Source organism: Phodopus roborovskii, unplaced genomic scaffold, assembly GCF_943737965.1.
Source record: "Phodopus roborovskii unplaced genomic scaffold, PHOROB, whole genome shotgun sequence".
Taxonomy (NCBI): Eukaryota; Metazoa; Chordata; class Mammalia; order Rodentia; family Cricetidae; genus Phodopus; species Phodopus roborovskii.
The window spans coordinates 650,455-674,345 of record NW_026126511.1 but is presented as its reverse complement, the minus strand read 5'-3'; the positions used below and the strand labels follow the sequence as shown (position 1 = coordinate 674,345).

Genomic DNA, 23,891 nt, shown 5'->3' with positions numbered 1-23,891 from the left:
TTTTGCTTAATAAGACAGACATATTTTATGTGTGTTTGCCTCTTTAGCAACTGTTTGGTACATGCAGTTAGACAGAAAGCTGCTCTGGTTTCCTGAAAATTTTCCAGCAAAGGGAGATAAAACAGTTGTCTTACCTAATCATGACTGTGTAACTTCAAAGGCTGGGGAAAACCTTCCAGAGTTTTCTCCTGTAAGAATTCCTTCTCTGAAAGCATCAGATCTTATTTTACTCATAGTCATTTAGAGAAATTTTCTGTTACTTATTATGTAATGAGTGTTCTCCTGTATCATCAGTGTCACTATATTGGTTATTTTAAAAAGCTAGCAGTTATTGAGTGCTTTTTTATGCTAAGCATACATGGAAGCTGTGGAGATAAGAGCTTGTTTAGTATTCTAACTAGGGAGATGTGTGTGTTCACAGAGGTGCACATGCATGGCTAGGTGCTACTGTGACACAGATGTGGAATTCTGTTTTAAGTGTAGGCTTTCAGGTAATGAAATTTAAAGATGGCATCCCAGGCAGGAGGAGGGGAGAAATATGATACTTGCTTGGGACAAGAGTGAAGTGATGCGAGTGTTGGAGGAAAGTAGTAGACTACTAAAGGGAATGCAGGCTTGTTGTAGAACTACAGTATTATAGAGGCAACGGGAAGCTTGTGATGTATGTAGGCAGAAGATGGTCACCATCATTGAATTTCTAGCCTGGTAATCTGACTAAATTCTGGCACCATTTACAATTGTTAGGTATAGAAGGAAATTTTCACATTTGTTTTGGGACATTGCGAGACTAATGGCAGGCCAACGATGTTATTTTTTGAAATGTATTGAATGCAGCAGAGGTTAAAAATTGAGAATTTAAGGTTCTGAACATTGACTTAAAAGTTAAAATTATAATGAAAAACCATTGAATTTTTAATGCTTTCTAGAGGCAAATATGAATTAAAACTTTATAAAATGAGAAAACAAATTAAATTATTAAACATGATGTACACACACACACATACATGCATACACATATGTATATGGAGATGAGAGAGAGTTTGTGGCATATTGATAAGGTATATGCTCACTCTCCCTTGTAAGATCTATATGATCTTGATCCTGATATCTGAATGGACTTAGTCATTCATAATTACTGCATTGTAGTGATCACTCATTGTACTGTGAACTGCTCCCTCCATCTAATACTCTGAGGAGATGGATCAATAGATAAAGGTGAGAAATGATACCACAGTTGACCCTTTTGGCCTTTTGTGAACTCAGTTTCCTGTGGTATGTTGCTCAGGGTTAGAGCTACTCTTGTAAGCTAGCAGATGAAGTGTCTCCAGGATTTCATGCTTTCTCAACTTAACCCCTTCATGCCCTTATGTCTTGTTTCTTTCTCTTCTTATTTTCCACTCTTCCCTAACCTGTAGATTGTAGAGAAAAGTGGTTGAGCAGTTATGGCTCCGTGGCTGGTGGGATTGGAAGGGGGGAGAGAGAGAATGTTTCATCTTTCATATGTGGCCTCATACTGTGGGTGCAGATAAAGGCGGGGAGGGGGGTGGCAGGGAGAAGTGACCATGGTCTGCTGTGGTGTGATCAATCAGACATCAATATGTAATTTCTCTTTCTTTGGCTGAAGTGGTTTAAATACGGCCAGTGTGGCTCCCACAATTAAGTGATGAGGATGTCCCTTCTGTATATATGCTTCTCTTATTGGTTAATGAGTAAAACATTGATTGACCAGGCAGGAAGATAGACGACAAGGAGAATTCTGGGAGGTATAGACAGAGAAGAGTCTTCATGTGAACCTGGGAAGAAACGATGCGAATCAGGCATTCTATGGTAAAATAAGGCCATGTAGAAACACATAGATTAGTAATTATGGGTTAATAATTAAGGCAGAACTACCCAATAAACAGCCCAAGCCATTGGCCAAGAGTATTATAATTAATATGTTTCTGAGTGTTCATTTGGGGTGACAAAGCTATGGGACCAGGCTTGCAGGAAGAACTATCTGCTACACTTAAAAAATGTAAAAAGAAGAAGCTCACATGAGAAGAGGTCCTTAGTTGGTCACACACTTGCAAAGTTCTACTATTACAGCTCATTCGGTTTGAATTTTGCACCAACTCAGGAAGGGATACATTATCTGCATTTTAGCAGAAGAGGGAATGATTTCACTTTGATTAAGCACTTTGACAGCACTCACCTGGTCATTGTCATCTAAAAATACATGTAGCCCAAGCATTGGTGTGATTTAGTCTGCAGCATATACAAATGATACTGTTCAATTTTACTTATTTTGGTGAGAGGGACTACACTATGGATGCCCAAATTCTGACAAAGCTCCTTCATTTTTTTTCTTTTCTGAACTTCAGGATGATCTAGGGCTAGAGGATTTCTGAGTTCTGACTGTATCTTTTGAGTTCTGTGTATTATGCTGAGTGCCATTAGACCTTACAGATTTCCTAATTGCCTCTTTCAACCATAACATAGGAAGGGTGATACACATTTGATTATCAAGTATTCCAATACTTTTTTTGTGATCACACAGAAAGAACAAATTATCAATACATCAATATGCTCCAGAGATTTCTGCAAAGTAAGAACGTAATATGACTGAACTGACAAGGGTATAGCTGAAAATCAAAATTAGTACTGTCTATTGTGTTTGTTTCACTCTGTTTTTTTATTTTAGAAATAGCTATTTTTTTCTGCTTTTCTCTGGAGTGTGTGTGTGTGTGTGTGTGTGTGTGTGTGTGTGCATGTGCTCATTATGTACACAAATGTCATGGGAGGCCAGAATAGAGCATTGTGTCCTCTGGGACTGGAGTTATAGGCAATTGGAATTGGCCAATATGGGTGCTAGGAATTGAACTTGGCTCTTCTCAAAGAACAGCAATATCTCTGAACTATATATAGTCACCTCTCCACCTCCAAGATTTTGAATGACTACCCACCATTTTATTTCCCAAACCCCTGGGTTAGAACAGTATATTCCAGAAGACCTTAACTTTTAACCTTCTTGTTCAGTATACCAAGTTTATGGAAGCATAAGGTGGACTGCATTAGTTTGTAAAAGAGTGAAATATAACAAATCTGTATTATTTGGATAAATTTGTAAAGGTAGATTGGAAAGCATCAAGAAAAACATGGAAGGAAATAGCTAAACATAGCATTTCCCTTGCCTTGAATGGAAAAAAAATAGAAATAGATTAAAAATAATAACACATTATATAAATAATTAGCCAAGTGCAACTTATTCCCTTAAGACTTTCCCTGTTGATGGCCTTTGTGTTGACTTTAAGCATCTACTTGTAACCATTAAGATTTACATCCCTGGGTATTAGAGAGAGCTCTCACCATTTCTCATGTGGTGGGTCAACCCTATGGTTGCCCAGGCCTAGACCCAGGGTTTTGATGTGGCTAGCCCCATTGCCCACCACATCTATGATATCTAGGAGCACTTCAAGGGACCTGACCCACAGACCCAAACCTTCAGGATCTCCATAACACAGAGCACCAGCAGGCTGTCCAGGAAGAGTCCTGGTGAGAGCCCAGCATCTAAATATGTAGTGGATTCCAGGAGCCCCAAACCAGACCAATGACTCTTTGCAATGAAAACTTGCAAGTTGAGATGTATGGACAAAGGAATATATGGCTTGATTTGTGTTGTACTAAAACTTTCATGGTAAGATTTTAAATTCTTTACATTTAAAATTTTTTCTCATTTTATTTTCTTTATCTTTATCTTTTGGATTTTGTTTAATTTGGGGGATAGGAACATGCAAGGATGGAGGGCAGATGTGAAGGGACAGGGAATGAATGGTACTGAGATACATATTATGATAAACACATAGAATGAATAAATTTTACTTGAGATTTTTAAAAAAAAGAAAGGAAGGAAATATTTTCTCCAGGAGAAAAAAAAAATTATTTGAAACAATTTTAACTAAATATATCCTAGAGTGATAGTTCTTTTAGAATATAGCCATTATAACTCAAGTGAACATAATCCACAAATGAAATGTGGGTTTGGGTATTACACTCATCCTAAAATAGTCTGAGAATTTGTGGTGCCTACTCTGCATGGCCATCATATTTCTGGATTAGGAGTCATGCTGTGAACCTTCTTGACCATGGGTGGTAGCCTGGACAGCAGTCACATTTGCAGTAGGTAGACTATACTCAAACATATCTCTGTGTGAATGTGTTTGTACACATGCATATGCATATATTCATGTGTGTGTATATGCATGTGTGTACATGTATATGTGTGCAGGTGTGTGTTTGTGTGTGTGTGTCTGTCCATGTACATATGTGTGCAGGGTATCTGAGAAAGATTTTCTCATTTTAATTCTTTTGATGTTGAGATCAGAAAATAAATAATAACATCCTGCATCTTTCATTTCGATTTTGTTGATCTGCCTATGCAGTTTAAAGAACACTTATTAGAAGAAATGAGACTAACTCCTAAAGGCTTAAAATATACACAGATTTGACAAACCAGCCTGGAAGCATTACATTGTGATCAGGGTATTAAATTCTCTCTACTTGAAAGTCAGATTAAATTCTGATGAGGCCTAGGAAAGGACGGTGGCACATTTAAGTCAATGGCAAACACCTATTTTTATTTGTTTTAAGCATTTTCTTCCATATTTGCCTTTAAAAGATCTAGTAATATATTCCAGTGTGTTAAACAGACTAACCAGTTCATTCTCATGCCAAATAGATTGTTTTACTTTAAATTCTTGTGTTTTTTTGTTTGTTTGTTTGTTTTGGTTTTTAATCAAACGCAAGCCTTTCTCTTCCTGAATTTATTTCTCCTCAATGATCCCTTTCTCTTTAGCTGGGTTTTTTTGGTTGGAATTGAGGAATTAGCAACTCCAGAAGAGAGGCCACATTGTTACTTCATAGTTTCCTCTGTAGGCATTAGTGCCTGCTTCAGAGATCATATCAATCCGTGGCACTTCCAAGTGCTTTTCTGACTCAGCCACTTCCTGGCAATCTGGTGTCAATGCTTTACACTTCTAAACAAGTTTCTGACTATATGGCTCAAAATCCAAATTTTTATTTGGAATAAAATCGCTAAAACTCTGAAATCTATTTTGACATCATAGAACAGACTTCTTGAAATCAACACACAAGAAGGTTTTTCGCTACTGAGAAAGTAAAAATCGTGTTTGAAAATTATAATAGTTAATCTTGAATAAATGTTTAGTCAAGGGTACACTTTTATTTCTTTATTTATTTTGAGATTTAGTCTTACTCTACAGGCAGGTCTGGCTTAGAACTCATTGTGAAGCACAGATTGACATTAAGCCAGAAACAGTCATCTTTCCTCGGCCTCCAGAGTACAGAGCTTACAGACTGAAGCCATAGCACTGCCAATGTTAATTCTATTTTTCATCATTGCAGGCTGGGTTTACAGAAACTTTCCCATGACTCTTATATTTACTTCTTGTGTGCTCCTCACTGCTATATTTGATGAAGTATATATTGTTCCCCTGCATTAAAACACACAGAGATATGCCATGTTGAGATTTCCTCTTTTACACCAGCTGCTGTATGTTCACCAGATCTTGAGAAGTCATACATCTTGTATGACTTATGCACTGCTCTCCTGTTTTAATGTCTCCTAGATTAAACATTGTTGGCCAATACTGAATCCTTTAGGAAAAACTGAAAAAAGAAAACACATATACATACCCAGATGGTTCAGGAGAGTGAGCATTCATCTTGATCCAGACAGTATTCTCCCACCTTGGTACTTCCTGTTCAAGGGCAATGCCTGTGATCTCAGAGCCAGTCATGGCCACAACACTATCTTTGAACCCATGTGGCTGAGTAAATAACTGATTATAGAGGATTTTGAGTTGCCGAAAGCTAGGGTTGAAATGCCTGGGGATGAAATCTAAATTTATAGGGTCATCCTCAAGATCTTCACAAAGCCAAATATTGCAAGCACACCAGACATTGTGGTGCAGATCACAGACTACATCTTCCTCTGCCCCATGAAGGACACAGAAAACAAACACACAGAGGCTCATATTAATTATAAACTGTTTGGCCTATTGTTCAGGCTTATTACTAATAAGCTCTTCCAACTTATATTAGCCCACGGTGCTTATCTATGTGTAGCCACATTGCTTGGTACCTCTTCTCAGTAAGACATGCTCATCTTGTTTCTTTTGCATCTGGCTGGAAACTGCATCTCTGCCTTCCTCTTACCAAAATTCTACTAGTTTGGTGGCCACGCCTATTCTTCCTGTCAAGCTACTGGCCAATCAGTGTTTTATTAATACGAGAGACAAATCTTTACAGTGTACAAGAACATTATCCCATGTCATAAAAATTTATTGAATAAAATAGACCCAGTATGAAACAGAAAGTGAACATGAAGGCTTAATGGAAAAATTCCCAACATGATTTTTTTTCCTAGGTGAAAAGCATTTCCAATTTGTTAAACAGCATTGAGGAACCAATAGCATGACTCTGTGGGAAATGGCACTTGCTACCAAGCCCTACATTAGTTTAATTTCTGGAACCCATATTAAGGAATAAAATAACAGATTCCTTTCAAATTGGCCTCTGACCTCCACTTGTTCACTGTGGTATACATGCCTGCTCCCCGCTGAATAAATGTAATTTAAAATATGAATAAAAATAGCATTAAGCCCTCTTTAATTAATATAATTTCTTTTGTTAGTGATTGGAACAGATTCTAACTCTAAAACCTCTTCTTAATAACTTATGGCCATCTTTAGGCTCTTTTATGCCACTTTCCTCCACCCAAGACTGGGTCTTTCTGTAGCTCTAGTTGATCTGGAATTCCCTATGAGGATCAAGCTGGCCTTGAACTAAGACATCTGCCTGCCTGGTCTGCTGTATCCTCAGTTCTGCATTAATGATATGTGCTATCATACCTGCATCTTCTTTGTTAATGTTGCCATATAAATGAACTTCAGATAGAAAGTAATCATTACAAGATTTAAGCATGTGTTCTGACTTCAGCTTGACAACGTTATCTCTCTGCAGTCCTTGCCTTCTCTCTGCACTTGCCTCCAGGGTTTCTGCTTCTTTTGCCTTCTCTGGATTGGATAGGTTCTTCCTCAGGGGTGGGGGAAGATTCTCCCTGATTGTGAATGCCTGTGGGTCACAACTACAGGTATTTAACCACATTCTCATCTACTAGGTGTTTTGCTCAGGTGTTTACAGTTTTAAAACTTCCAAGAAAAAGTAAGACTTTTCCTCCTTTAATCTAACCACCCCTCAATTTCACTGTTAAGAATGTCAACTAGTCTACAAATGGCAGCATGTCCTGTACTGTGTCCTTACAAATCTAACAGTCCCTGAACTTAATCTCTTGCCTGTGTCCAAATATTTTAAAGCCACTTGCTCCTGTAAAACAGCAGAATGAATTGTGTTCATCGAGAAGAAGGATGGTGTTGTAGTTGACCAATGCCTTGACCAAAGCCACTTAGGAATGGGAAAGGTTTGTTTGCCTTACACTTCCAGGTCACAATGCACCATGGAGTGGAATCATGGTAGTAAGTCAAGCAATAAGTTGAAATAGAAATCATAGACTTGGAAGGCTTCTTGCCAGCCCTCTCACAGACCCACACTTAGCTATCTTTCTTATTTGGCTCAGGACCACTTGCCTAGGGAATGCTTCTGCCCATAGTGGGTTAGGTCCTTCTGTAACAATTAAAAATCAAGACAGCCCCCCACAGTCATGCCCAAGAATCAATCTGTTTGGAGAATCCTTCAATTGAGACTCTTTCATAGGTGACCCTAGGCTTAGTGAAGTTGACAGTTAAAACTAATAATCAGTTAATAGCTAATAATTTCTTAAGCTGAGATAAACTGCAAAGTGCCACAGAACTAAATGGTTTATGAAATGTAAATCTTAATAAGAGTAGCTAGATGACTGTATGAAGGATATATTTATACATAGATATAGATGTATATAGTAGAATAATGTTCTCCATAAAAGAAATTTGGCATTTGCATAATATGACTGGACCATGAAAACATTATGTTAACTGGAATATAGTAGCCATAGAACATAATTGTACAGAATCTAAAAATGTTAGATAATTTTTATTAGAGTTGCACAATTTTTATTTTATTGTGTGAATGTTTGCCTGCATGTATGTACATATATTATTTGCCTTCCTGGTACCCACAGAGGTCAGAAAAGGGCATTGGATCCCCTGGAACTGGAATTACAGATAGTTGTGAACCATCATGCCATTGCTAAAATGCTAACCCAGGTCCTCTGGAAGATTAGCAAGTGCTCTTAACTGTTGTGGAATTATTTTTCCAGCCTCCAAATATTAAGTTCTTAAAAACAATAGAAGGGTGGTTACCAAACACCAAAGAATGGGAATTACTTATCAAAGCATATAAATTTTTAAAGTTACAGATAAGTCCAAAAGTCATAGCATTCTTCATGGTGAATACAAATTACTGTGCTCTATGAACTTTAGGTTTGTACAGAGATAGATCTAGAGTATTCATAGGCACCTGTGTTGGGTGAGAGATCTGTCATTAGGTTTATGGCATATACTCATAATGAGTATATGGAGAACAGCATCACTTTTATGTACTTTCACTATGCTCATTTCCATGGATTAAAACATTATATATATATATATATAATCATCAGAACGAACAAAAACCTCTTCAAAAGATGATTGGGTTCTGTATCCTGTTATTCTCCTTTACATGAATTAATAGGCAAATCCATAGACTTCCTAGTAGACCAATACAATCACATTTATCTAAACTTTGATAGGCTCAAATTCAAAACTTTATTAAGCCATTTATTTTATCCATACTTGTTGCTTTTCTTTGTTTGTTCTTTGTGATCCATTAATGTACATCAGTTTTTTTTTTTTAATTTGAGAAAAAAAGTGTTCCTTTGCCTTAATGGTTAGTGATGTGTTAGTTAAGATCATGTCTTACTCCTGAAAGTCATTGCTAGAATAAAAGCTATAAACTATCTCTGGTTGCATAAGCTTTGTGTGCTCTCCCCCTCTCCCTAACTACGAAGGTCATGGGCAGTGTAACTGTGGACGATGTGATTGCAGAGCAGGCTGGTATGGAAAGAATTGTGAGCACCCAAGGTCCTGCCTATTGTCAGCTGAGGAGAGCACCAGGAAGTGCCAGAGTGGCTCTGAACTGCCTTGTTCTGGAAGAGGTGAGTGAAGCCAATTGCCATGGATCGCCATTACTTGCCAACAGCATGAGGCAAATGAATGCTGTCCACATGCACCTTATGAAGAAAGTAGCTGAGATCACTGAAAGCAGGAATAATGTTGCTCTTTCATAACTGGTAAACTCTCTTTTTGTCTTCTGTTACACACACACACACACACACACACACACACACACACACACACAGAGAGAGAGAGAGAGAGAGAGAGAGAGAGAGAGAGAGAGAGAGAGAGAGAGTTTTCTCTACTTCAGGTTATTGAATTTCACTTTAGCTTCATTCAGTTAAATACACTAAAAAAACAACAAAAACACAGTTGAGAGGTTTGCTTAAAGTTTTCTTAACTCGAGTATCTGATTGCCCAGTGACATTTATGAAACTCAATACCATTATTTGTTGGGTATTGTTCACTTGGAAAAGCATTGTATAAAAATGCATGCATACATTGCTCCTTGAGAAGTAATTTATCCTCGAGTGTGCTTTTACTCTCAGATCAGGAAAAACAAACCAGGATAAGGGAAAACTTATCTGGAAGAATATCCTTTTTGATCCATCAAAATACGAAGTATGAAGTCATCCCTCACTTGAGAATAACAGTCAATCTGACACATGCTTTTAGAGGAGCTGGTTGTAGAGACTACAAGAAATTTGGTTCAGGACAGAAAATGGAAAAGGACTTGAATTTAGATTAAAAAAAATGTGATTTTCTGTTATGTTCTTCTTTTTTAATGTGCTTATTTACTAAGATATACTTCATATAACATGAAGTTTAACTTTTTAGTATTTAAAGTGATGAGATTTTTATATAATCATGGAATGATACAGTTATGAACACTAATTGTATGCATTTTATGCATAGGCTGGTGAGGTATGGGTAGGAGGATATTCCAAATATCCCCATCTTCTAGCAATAACCTAGACAGGAGACTTTGCTCCATGCAATCTAAAATATTTTCATGTTGGGATGAGCAATCTTGTCAGGCTTCTGGAATTCCAAAGGCTGAAATTGTACTATCCCTCAAACAGCTGTCACCCACATTTTCAGTCTGCAGCTGGGAACTGACATAATCTCTCCACCTTCACTCTGGAAAGGCTCATCATTGTGTTCGGTGACAGAATTGAGTGTGGCAGGCTAAACCAAGCAGTGTCCCTGTTATTTATTTTTAAATGTTTATATTTTATCATTTTATTATAGTAATGGGGATAATTCCAAAGGGGAAATCTTGAGAGAAATGTGGAAATAGCACCATCTCAAAATATATTTTATTTCTAAGAACCGTTTTCCAGTTGTTTTCACTCTAGAATATTAAGGTGAGTTTTGCTGTTGCTGTATGGTCCCAAACACAGGACAAGGGTATGCATGTGTGTTGAGAACTTAAAGAATTTTTTAAGTCAAGAGTGTACATTTTGTGAGGTTTAAAATATCAAATAATTTTTACTAGTAGAAATAGAACATGAACAAACAAAAACCTGAAAAATTATTAAAATATCCATGTTGATATTAAAAATGACAACTTGTATAATGGATAAATATGAAAACCTCCTAAATTATTTGTAACTATCTAAAATTTTCTTTAAATTTATATATCACTTTTTTTTGTCTAGACTCTAATATGCAGAACAAGTACAAGGAATTTTCTGTGGAATTATGTGTTAATCTTTAATAAGCTTGAGTAGGTTTGGTTTCAAATACACACTGACTTCCCATGTTTCTCAAGGATAACTTCTTAGGTACACTTTCAGAGGAGCAGAATATAGTTAGAATATATTGTATCAAAAGGATGCTGAATACACATGTGTAACCTGACCAAGCTTCTAGAAGCACTGTATAAATAAATAATACACATCACTAGTTTCCTTAAGAATAATGGAGGTATTTGTGGGTGAGCTGTTCCCTGTGGAAGTTTGAGAGGGAAACTAAGAAACAAAAGCCCATCTAACACTTGAATCCATGGTCAGTGCACTTTTCTGTCGTGCTCATCTGTGAGCCATGCCACTGTGACTGGTGTCTCTGACAGAAACATCCCATATGAAAGCTTTCAAAGGGTCAGTTTTACAGTTTTGAATGAATACCCACCACAGCTGTGATTACAAGAGTGAAAAAAACAATTACAAGCACCATCAATTCTCAAGCTTGAGAGCACTATCAGTCCACCTACTGCGAGACTATTCCCAGTAGAATGTTCTATAGGGGCAGGTGTATGTCCCACTGGAAATCAAATTGTATTTCTTCCTTTTGATGGCAATAAGTAAGTGGAGTTGTTCTGTCTAAAGATCAGATGCCTCAGAAGTTCTTCAAATTCTTATGCAGTCTGTAATTTCTTATCTTCTATTCTCCATTGCCTGTAGATACCACTTCGTTGAAGTACATGTATTCCTTGTAGTTGGTGTATCTGTAAGCTTATTCATCTTGGTTTCTGAATCTCAGTAGCGGCCACTTTTCATTTATTTCACCTATTTTTTTTATTAAAAACTAAAAGCAGTTTTAGATAGGCTACATATTAGCTTTAAACTCTTCTCTAGTTAAAAGTGCATTTTTAACTTTATTGAGGACCTCTTGTATATGATTCTGACTTTATTCAAAAACTAAGACCAAAATTAATGTGTGTTCCTTCCAAAGCAAAAGCTTTGAGAGGTATGGAAGGATTTGCCATTTAATTCCCCCTGAAGATGTGCTGGAGACAAGTGCTGGTCCCTCAGCTTGGGTCTCAGAGGTCAGCTCTGTTAATAATCCCATGGTGTGTAACATGGATGGAAACTTTCGTTGTTCAAGTAACTGATATTTTGGGCATGCTTATTATAATATCTAAAATCCTATCTGATACAGTTTTTCCCAATCAAATTTAAGGGGGTAAAACTAGGCCAGAATAAATCAATAATCAGAACAAAAATTTCTCATACCCTTAAATACATGGGTAGACAAATACTTAAGGTGTATAACCCTATGTGTTATCTGTAGTAACAACTCAATAAAAATAAATGTAATTTTCATGTATGTATCTTAGAAATTAAGTATTTATGCTATTCCATAAACAGTTAATTATGTGAACATACTTAAACAGAGAAAGTGCTAAAAAGTATTGAATGCATTTTCATTGTAATTTCCCCAAAAAACAACGAAATAGAAACAAACACAGTTAATTGTGTTTGACAGTGAGTGGATTGAAACTATATAATAAGTTCCAGGCCTGCCTGTGTCATATAATTTCCTGATTCAGTGCTCTGGACTCTAGAGGTGTTGTTTAAAATTGCTTAATCCTTTACCACATCAATTTGTTATTCAACACAAACTAAATGCAGTTTTATTTGTTATAGTGACAATCTTGAAAATTATTGTCTGATTATACAGTTGTACCCTTCTGGTTGCACAGTAATTAAGATTTTTAGTTGTAGCAAAATAAATAATTATTTCTTAGAAATACATGTGGCTGTTTATTCTATCTTGTGCCACAAATTACACTCTTGGAACAGAATGTGCATATAAATCTTTAGTTCTGCTTCTTAACTATAAAGAGGTAAAGAGATCTGAATGAATGAAAATGGGTTAAATACTTTTAGTAAAACATGGCCAAACAATTTATATTCTCCAGAAAAATTGTACTAGAAGACCCTCCTACTGGGAGCATAAGAAAGGATCTTCTTGCCCACCAGTCGTGGTAATTTAGAGAGCTCTTTCTTATACATTTTGCTGTTTGTGTTATAAATTTCTTACTTTTAGCAAATTCCTTGCATCAATGTCTATAACCTATCTGTAGACATTATTATTCAGTGTATCTAAAGTGTCTGCTGTCTTTGATCATCAATAGTGAATTGTCCTTGTATCATAGTCCCCTGAGATTTCTGGCTGCCTTCCTTGCCCTTTGGTTCTTTTTCATCAGAATTGTTAAAACTTTTCTTATCTCAGTTCTTAAAACCTTCATAAACAGATACCTCTGTGTGAAATGGTGAAAAACTTAAGAAAATGGTACATTGAAACTTGCTCTATTTCATATTTTGTTGTCTAGAAAACGGAAATGCTATCCTCATTTTTCTCAATTAGTATGCTTGAATTAATGAATTAATCAAGCTTTCCCTACCCTAGGAACACATATTCAAAGAGTAATAACATGCCACATTCTCACCATCTGTAGATTTTTTCAACTGAAGTCATAATTTATCTCTTTTACAAAAAAAAAAAAAAAAAACCCAAAAAAAAACACAGCTTCATATTTTCTTCTTAATTTGCCAGAGTTACATTCGTGAAACATATTTTTACTGTTGTTGTTTTTGAGACAGGGTCTCTCTGTAGCCCTCGCTATCTTGGGGATCAAGCTGGCCTTGAACTCAAAGATCCTACTACAAATACTGGCATTAAAGGAGTGTGTTACCACAGACTGACACTTGATTTTTGTTTTCCTGTGTGATTTTTATGTTGTGTTGTTTGGGGGCCTGTAGTGGGATATCCACCCTGCCCACACCTGTTGCACTGACCATGCTCATTGGGGCATAGGTCTTAAGTGTGTATGTTCTTACTTTTCCTTCTTCTAGACCATAATTGATATTTACTGTATATAGTTTTTGTATATAGTTTTGTATCAAGCCTAAATCTTTTCTTTAGAAGAAAAGGGGTATTGTAGTGAGATATCCAACCCTCCTACACTGTTGCACTGACCATGCCCATTGGGGTGTGGGCACAGGTGATGCGTGACCTTTGGAGAGGCTAGATCTGGGGTCCTGGACCCCAGCTCACTCTCTTGCTTCATGGTCAGGCTGCAGAGAGCATCCTTGGAGTGGGAACCTGTGGCAGTCATCTATTTCAGATGTAAGTGATTTCTCTCTAAATAAACATCATTCAACCTATACTGCGTCCCATTGAATCTTATTTCCCATGTGATAGGAGACATTGAATCACTCATTTTGGAATTCATGTTTAGGGATGTGCTATTTATTTGGAACAGAAAGTTACAATATGAGAAGTCCTCCAAACATTTTCAATTAAGCACCATACCCCATGTAGTGATTTTGATTATCTTTATTCTGTGGCTTAATTAACAGTGATGCTGTAACTTAGCAGCAGTAGGAAATTTACTGAGTGGCCAAGGGACAAGGGTTTGTGTGTGATCCTGCCAGAACATTTGGAGAGAACAAATAGGGTCCAATTTACTCTACTTGAGTTCTCTGGAGGATTGCTGTGCAATGGAGTGCTCACGGACATTGGAATGGCAAACATACACTAAAGTCTATCATTTTGAATCTAGTCTCCTATGAACTGTAGACAAGGACAAGGAAGAAACGGTTCTGGTAAACAAACTTCTTAGTTCTTCTTTACCAGGAGAAATGGTTCTGAACTTAACACTTCCAGGGTTTATCACGAACTAAGAAATGAAAAGGAAGTGATGATTGTGGTCAGGGGGCAAAAATATGGATTCTGTCATAATATAACAAACATAATACTGTCAGTAAATCAAATTTGGACCACCTGGGAAGCTTCTGTGTAATGCTGAGCACACCGATTTTGTGATTTTATTTTGTGTTTTATATGTTCTGTTACCACGCAGTGATCTATTCAATGGTGTTCAGGAGGAGAGGATTCTATTTATCATTTCTTTGTACCCAGAACTCATTAGCAAGCTTTAAGCTACAAATGTGTCATGTATTTTATCAAACTTTCTGAATATAATTGTTATTTATGTAATATTATTAAATAGACTTTAGAAAGGAAAAGATTAAGACCTAACAAGAACTACAGAAGGTGTGTTCAGCCTCCTTCCTATGTTTTGAATTTCTTTTAGGATGTTCTGTAACCTCAAAAAGATGGACAAAGAAATAGGGGCAAGATGTGATAAATTCGTTATTGGCTTTCTCAGTTATATTATAAAGCATCGTTTATTAAAATGAAGGCATAATATATATACCTGAAAGCAGAGTGCTGAAAAGTGTAGAAATGATCCATGTTAATACAAGACTAAGTGTTTATTCAGTGACTCCCTTTTCCAGCTAACGATTATTTATGTTCTTTATTCTCTGTTTTTTCTTTTATCTTGTCATTTCTCTAACTATTTTAATATTAAGCAACAGAGAGAAAAAGAAGTCATTGCAAAGCACACGTTCGTGGTTTTCAATATAGTGTAAAACACTGTATTAGGTCTCGTTGCTGTGACATGAATGCCAGACAGAAGAACTTAAAGGGAGGAGGAGTCTATTCTCAGAGTTCCATCTATCACAGAGAGAAATTCTATGGTGGACTGAAGCAGTTCACTGCATGGTGGGCCATGAAGTGGGGAAAGTGAATGCTGTGGCTAAGATAGCTTTCTTCTTTATCCCTTTTATTCAGACCTAAGAATGGTGATATTTGACACATGTCTTTTCTATTAGTTTTCCCTGGAACATATCCCAGACACAACCATCTGTGTGGCTCACCAACCTTCTAGGTAATTCTAGGATTTAACTGGACAATGAAGAGTAACCATCATAAATACTTTAGTAAACAAATATTAAACCTAACAGTTCTACTTATACCTGAGATTTTCTTAATCCATTGCTCCTAAAATTGTGTCACTACCAGGTAAGATAGTTATTTTTTTTCTGAAAGTGTTCAACTCACTATTCTTATTTAAATGTTTTATCTAAGCAATGGAATATTTTGTATAAAAGATAGAAATTGATTCAAATAAATAGATTTTTATTATGTTTCAAATCATTTTTTATTTGGTAAATTGGTAAATTGAAAACCTGTGAAATTCTTTGGCTAAATAAAATTTCTAGGAAAGATTGTAGCAAATACTGTCAAAACTTATTTGAAATGAAAATAGAAAATTGGTCAGTAATTCAATTCCAATTTCTTTAAGCAAGCTTAAAATGAAATGTGTGACAACCATGACCACTTTGTTACTATATTTACATATTTATTTGTGTGAAAATACTAAAATCATAGTGGGGCTGGATTGTGGTTCTCTGGAAACTGTTTTTCATATTTTATTTAGTATGAATAGGCAAGCCAATTATTTTCAGGAGATAAAGATCTCATCTGATTATCAGTAATGGTCTTGAGGATATTGCAGCTTCAATTGATGTTCCCTTTAATCTGAAGTCAATGAGGCAGAGTGTACCAACTCTTTGTCTAAGTTTTATATCATTCAGGTGTTCAGGACCCTATGTTTCCCTTCTTTGGATACACACAGCACAGCATTATTAAAAATTAATAGCCCAAGTCATTGTGTTGTGTTTGCAAAATGAATTCAGAAATTCAGTAGGCCATGTATTCTATAGCACAGACAACAGATGAATCATATGTTCACAGTTTTACTGCCTGCCATATCTAGCATTTATTGATCACCTGACCTTTTATTTCTGTGCTAAACCAGAAGTGAGGCATCAAGTTCTAGTAGGTTCATATTCTTTTTTTGTAAAGTAAGCTTTATTGAAAGAGTCTTTGTCTTGTTTACATATAATTACTACCTCTTTGTTATAATTCAATATTTCATGACCCTACTGTGGGTGGAATGGCCATTTCATAGGAATCACTTAAGACTATTCTGTACATCAGATATTTATATGACAATTAATAACTGTAGCAAAATTACAGTTATTAACTAGCAAGGAAAATAATTTTATGGTTGGGATCACTAGAACATGAGAAACTCTATTAAATGGTTGCAGCATTAGAAAGGTTGAGAACTACTACTATAATGGTAAGCTTCAATAGTTGGCACAGGAAATATATAATTTTGTAAGTTTTGAAATAATTCCTATTTAGACTGGTATAGGAAAAATTTTACAGTGCTAGGATTTTGTTATGACAAATGGCAAATGATAAATACAAAATATTTAATGAAATTATAGTCTTTTACAATATTTTAATATTCATACATGCATGTCATGTTTTTTGGTCAACCCCCACCCCCCATCCTGCCTTCTCTTATTTCCTCTTTATTTTTTCTCCAGATATCGTGTCTGGCTCTCTTTTTAAATACTCTGGTCTGCTTGATCTGGGACCACCTTGGGAAGCATGGATAGCCTTTCAGGGGCTGAATCCCTTAAGAAAACTGACACTCCCCAAAGCAGCCATCAATTGCCAATAGTTCAAAGGGCAAAGATAGCTTACTTCAGCAGCTTGTCCCCTGACTTCTGTACATAAGCACTATTGCGGTAAATAAGGATCAGGATAAACAAATAGGCCGAATAGATGTTTATTCAGGGAGAAATAACTTACAACCTAGACAGATGAACACCAGGAAATTCAACCCAATCCTCTCCTGTCCGAGTCACGCCAGAAAAAGAGCGCAGTGTATGAATGTGACTTTGTGTTTTGGCCTTTAGATCCCTAGATTGTGTGCCTCCCTTTGACCCTCTGCTTGTTACTTCTCATTTATCTTAAAGTCAGCTCTGAGTCTAGACTTGCACAGCTAGCCAGAGGGACCGAGAGCTCACAACCATCCCCCATCATCCACCTCTTTGACTTGGGATCATGTGTATGAGCCACATGTGCTTCTATTCTCTGCTTCATACCAAGTATTTCTTTTGGGTTGAGAGTAATGCATTCTTTTTTGTGATACCCTTTCATTTGAAATGTAACAATTAAGATAAATGAGACTTTGCTTTTCCATAAACATGTATTTGTTATGTGGTGCCTTTTACTTGGAGGAAGGGAGAAGACAGGATTCTTTGGCTTCCTATCTAAGATTTGAAATAATTTTAGCCTCTTTACCATTCAGAATATTCATGCCATGTGGGTTCTTGTAAATAATAGTCTGGCATAATGTGTCAGGTATATTTGTAAAGCTTGGATAGTCCCAGAGATGAAACAGCAAGTATCCCAAGGTGCCTTGTAGTCTTTTACCACCACATTAACAGCTTTGCCAAGTTTTTTACTTAAAAGTCAGTATTGTATGGTAATTATCCAAAAGACATGGGGATGTGAAATGAAAAACAAAATGTCATTTGCATCAGTACTTTGGAAAGTTTGTTAGGCTGCTGCCTCTGGATATGCTGTAGAAAGGCTGTTTGTGGATAATGTGAGTGAGCATTTCCATTATGATGAGGAGACAGAATCTAAGGACTTACATTCTTGAGTGTAGTTTATTGTAATTATAGAAGAGACAGTCACAAACTCGTGACCTACTTTGTGCTCCAGACACTTTATTCCAGATAATTTTGTTACCTAAAGAGAGAAGTCCAAAGGGATTGCAGTCTTAGGCTCATACTAGCAAATACAATATTGGAAGGATTATCCATCTGCATAGGGTGTGATACAATGTCTGCTGACAATGCTCATTAGTGCTTGGTGACTGCAGCTTCTCACTAGGGATCTCTGAAAACAATGTCTACAGACCCCAATTTCCAGTTTTGGTAAAAATTCAAAAACAAAACTGGAACATACTGCCAGTACTGCATCTTTCCTACATAAGCATTGTGTAACCTAGTTAATCAACTTGCAAACCTATGGCGTTTACTTCAGAGGAGGCAGGATCAAAGGAGAATGATTCTGGGCACTATGCAGTTTTGAGATTTTGGGGAGGCCTCAATTTTGTCTCTTTCAAAAGATTATCCTATGAAATGGTTCTTCACTTTTTTTCTAAGTTGTTGTCATAACCACAGTTAAAATAATTGCTATGAAATTTCTTTGCAAACTTCAAATCAGTACTGAAATTGTAAGGAATTACAAGGGTGTAAGTACCTGATCTCAAGGACATGGAATTCAACAGAAGGTCAATGTTCTTTCATTCACTCAGTCATCTTTCTGGCATCACATGTTTGTTTATTCATGTCCTACTAGGTTGCCAAGGCACTGAAAGTGTTACCAGGGAGCCTCTCTGCAAGTCCTGACTGAAGGGAACCAAGAGAGAGCCAAGGGGAGACGGCCTGGGGTTAAAACAAAACATGTTTTGTAAAAATTTTAGACTTGGGTGATGGAAACTTGCTGGAAGATTTCTAAGTGATGTGGAATTAGTCTGAAAATAATTCATAAAGGATGTGAGGACTCAGGTGCTCTTGTCAACTCTCAGCTGGTTTGTTAGGTGCGCTGTACTTCCTCGAGATCGAGAACTTTCAAAGTTCCCTGGGCTACTGGACTATGCATCTACGTTAAGAATCATGGTTCTGCAGAGTTGTGCAGTGGGCACAAGCTGGCTGCACAGGGCTGGTGCTGAGTTGTTTTCCCTACTTCCTGATGAGTGGGTGGGGCTTAGGGGTTGATTAAGTGTTGCATAGGATTTAACAGCTTTGGTGGGGGGGGTTCTCATGCTTCATTGAATAAGTAGGGAAAATGAGTCAGGGGAATAGGATAAAGAAAGAGGAAGAGAGAAAGAGAGGGGTGGGGGACAGAAACAGAGACACAGCAACACAGAAAGAACTCAGAAGAGCCAAGCCCATTCTAAGCCTGACAACAAGGGTGATGGTATTTAACTCAATACAGAAGATAATTGGCCTGACAGGTTTTGTTGTTGTTGTTGTTGTTTTCCAGAAAAAAAAAAAAAACACTTTGGACTTTTTTCCACTGGTAATTTTAGAACTGAATAAGTATGTGGAGGAATGCGTTCAACCATTCCTCCTCTGAAATAGGCGTGGTAATAGTTATTACTAATGTTGTGTTTGCACCTGTGTGCACAAACTCACAAACTGATGCCTGTTTCTGTATTGTTTTCCTTCTCTAAATATTTCCTCAAGCTGCGAATAGGGACATGATTTCTCTTTGTGAATAAATCTAAGGCTTTTGTGGATAATTTTGAGTAAAGCCTACTTTGAACACATTCTCCATTATTTAATCGAAGATAGGACTAGCTGACCACCACAATCAATCCACCTGGCATGTTCCCAACCTACGCTCTACATTTGGTTAGCTGCTTGCTTTGGGGCATGTCAGCTTCGTAGCTATGTTTATCTTGGTGTGTGTGTGTGTGTGTGTGTGTGTGTGTGTGTGTGTGTGTGTGTGTGTGATTTGTTTTGTTGTAGACACCGTGAGACAATACAACAAAGTGATTCCCATGCTCATGGGAACACTTAGCCTACTTAGGGCTGGCAGTGGTATCAGTGAACATTGTTCATAGACTACCTGAGAAAAGTACAAGGAAGAAAATGTCCTAAAGGAGCCCTGCTTGTCCTCAGATGCCTCCCCAGAAACCCTCTCCAATCTCATGGTCTCCTGGACTTGTCTGTCTCCTTGGCACCATCCTCCCTTATAGTTGTAGTGGATTGTTTTCAGTATAACCCCAGCTCACCTTTACATGAGATTCCCTATGGATGCTGAAATTATTAGAAAAACAATTGATAATAGTAACAGAAATGTGTTGTCTCATAATTATAGAGATTGAATGTGAAATTAAGAGATATCACTTCCTCCATGCCTTTGATATTGATATATATATATATATATATATATATATATATATATATATGGCACAATTACTCCAACTATGACTTTTGTTGTTACTTGGGAATAGGTGAGACATGTCTAAATTAAATAAAATTTCTGATAGGCACATAACCTCAGGAAATGGTAGTGCAGATGGACTCATGTGTTATAAACCCTACATTAACAGCTTGTGTTGTTAATTAACCCACTGGCTACCTTCTGGGCTTATACTTAATTGTTCAATGTGTATTCATTTACTTATACATTCATTTGAAACAATGGAAATAAAAGTCCAGAGGAACTCTCTGCAGTTATCATGGATATATAATTTGGGTGGTAATTATTTTACTTCTTTGCATAGACTGTTTATACTTTCTAGTTGAAGCCAATGGTTTGGTTTCTATACTGTAAACTGGATCTAGCAAGGGAAATAATATTTTGTGCCTGATAGGTATAGAAATCATCCAGGAGTTATCACTAAAGGAAATACAATGCTGAAGCTGTGATGATACCAAATTATTCTAATTGGAAGCCTGATTTTGGAGATCTAAACATTTGTTATTTTATTATGACCTAAAGGAACTACCTTCCTTGATTATATTTTTAATTGTCATTAATTATAATGTTCAGCACACACAAAATTGCACAACATCTATTTTAATTCAGAATGAAAGTGACAGAATTCCAATTGAGGTAACCACAAATAAGAGATGTTTTATGTTATTCACCAAACACATGAGTGGAGAGGGATATAAATAACTTCCAACCATTCTCCCTAGTCCTTTCCATCATGCATATATGCATATTTCACACACTCAACAGTACCTGACACTCGTTTCTACTCTGTTGGAAATTTAATTTTACTCTGGCCTGTATTTCTGTAATGGGGAGGGTGAGTGGAATTTAGCAAACTTTCAGGTTATGCTTTCCCTAATGACTATGGTAAACAGAATAATAACACTCCAAAGATGCCTGTGTCTCACTCTCTAGATCTGTAATATATTGGATTATATGGCAAGGAGTAACTGTGATTTTCATCAAGAGGTTATAATTGGTTGCTAAATGGGTCCAATGTGACAACAATGTGTGTAGAAAAAGTGTGTCATAAAGACAACATGAAAAGATCTTAACCTTCTTTCGCTGACTTTGAAGACAGAAAGAAGTACTAAGGGAGGCCGAGATGTCAGTAAGGCATTGTTTGTTTGTTTGTTTGAGACAGGGTTTCTCGTGTAGCTTTGTAGACAGGCTGCAGTAAGTTTTAAAAGGTAAGAAATCAAATTCTAGAGAGATGGCTTTTTGGGTAAGAATGCTTGCTGCAGAAGCATAAGGGTCTTCATTCAAATCCCTGCCTCCAAGAACTGCAGGGCTGGGAGGACAGGATAGTTGGGGTCTGCTGGCAGCTACTCTTATTCCAGATTCAATGAGAGACCCTACGTTGAAGGAGTAAGGCAAGCTGTGATAGAAAATTCCACCAAGCCTCCTCTGGCTTCTGCACATGCAGAGAGACTGTGGAACCCCACTCAACTCATAATTAATCGATAAAATAAAAATGAGGAGCCAAATTCATCCCTTGGTGTCCAGAGCAGATACAGGCCTGAATAGATCCTGATGTTGTCCCATTGACACCAGTTTAATCTTCCAATTTGGAGAAGTTAAGATAATTCATTTGTATTGCTTTGTCACAAAGATTGTAGTAACTATTGATAATAGCAGAAAAGAAAGTACAGTTACCATTGGACTCCATCTTTCATACAATCTCCAGATGATAAACAGATTTTTAAAAAAGTAAATAGTATATTTTTTTAAATTCTTTTATGGCAATGTGGGAAAGAATGGTGCTGAAAAGATGATTTCTATATTTGTATGAACTCACCTGTTAGTACCACTTCCCTCCCCCAAAAATCTATGACATGTTAGAAGTAAAAAAAAATACCTTTGTGTGCTCTTTCATAATTCATGTCCATTACCTGCATTACCCATCCCATAACATTTATCCTTTCTTGTTGTTTTTGCTACAGGTTAAACTGTACCCACATGTATGTGTGGATTTTTTTTTAAGACAAAGGGGTGTCTAAAACTTTAGAGCTATAAACTTGTGTTACTCCTTCTTATTGTAATTTGATTTGTTAATAATCCAATAATTGTCTTTTTGAGCAAACAGTTTTGATGATCTGGGCTATAGAATTTCAAGTTCTAAAATAAACTTGTGTTCATGAAAAAGAAAGAAAAAATGATTCCTTTTACTATTAATATTACACATTCAGGGATAATATGGAGATTAACTGAGGTGTAAATTTCATCTTGATTTTCTCCTTGAATTGTTTTAAAATAATAGAAACTAGTTTTTAAACACAACTTTATATCTTACTTTTCACTTATTGGATGATTATGAACTTTGTTTTTAATAGTTTCATATTAAGGTGTATGTATTATTACAACCATTCGAACCATTATTTTATTTAAATTGCCCATGAACAAGATTTCAGCACTGAGATTTTCTTGTTTCTGTAAATCGTAGTACACATCTTTCTCTCAACTATGTGTTATGGGGTGAATGAATGTGGAATTTCCTCCATAGACTCCCGTGCTTGAGCACCAGAGCATCAGAGTTGTGATGCTGTTTGGTAGAACTTTGCTGATACCTGAACTTTTTGAACTGTTTCCTGTTATTTTTGTTTTTGTGTTTGTTTCTCAAGACAAGATTTCTCTTTAATGCTCTGGAGCATCTTCTGGAACTAGCTCTGTAGACCAGGCTGGCCTTAAACTCACAGAGATCTGCCTGCCTCTGCCTCCCAAATGCTGGGATTAAAGGCATGGGCCACCAATACTTGGCTTGAACATTTTTTTCTTTTTATTCCTCCCATATATTACATCCCCACTGCAGTTCCCCTCCCTCTATTCCTCCCAGACCCCTCCCCCCCAGATCAACCCCTCTTTCATATCCCTTAAAAAAGAGTAGGTCCCCCAGGGATATCCAGTGAATATTGCCAAATAACTTACAGTGAAACTGGGCTCAAACCTTCATATCCAAACTGGATGAGGCAACCCGCTATGAGGAAAAGGCAAAAGAGTCAGGGATTCCCCCACTGGACATGGTTTCAGGGTTTATAGCTCAACCACACTTCCATTTCAACTTCTTTTCCTAATCTACTAATATGTGGGGAGCTTCCATTAAATGCCCCAGCTGCTAAAAACCCCACTAAGCTTTCTCCAAAATGATGGTCTGAAACTATGAGTCAAAATAACTTGGTCCTGCTATAATTTCTACTGTTGGGTATTTTGTTACAATGGCGAGAAGAATGCTTCACAGGCAAGACAAGTAGATTCATACGTTTTTGGCCTTGCAATTCAGGAATC

At 36.8% G+C, this 23,891-nt stretch overlaps 1 protein-coding gene across 1 annotated transcript in view; it reads left to right on the top strand.

Annotated features, from left to right (window-relative positions):
* The window catches only part of Itgbl1 (integrin subunit beta like 1), a 172,912-nt gene that overhangs the window by 103,515 nt on the left and 45,506 nt on the right, over nt 1–23,891 (top strand). The window contains exon 7 of the mRNA XM_051195187.1: nt 9,044–9,190. Within this exon, the coding sequence (XP_051051144.1) occupies nt 9,044–9,190 (147 nt within the window). The remainder of the gene's footprint in view (nt 1–9,043; nt 9,191–23,891) is intronic.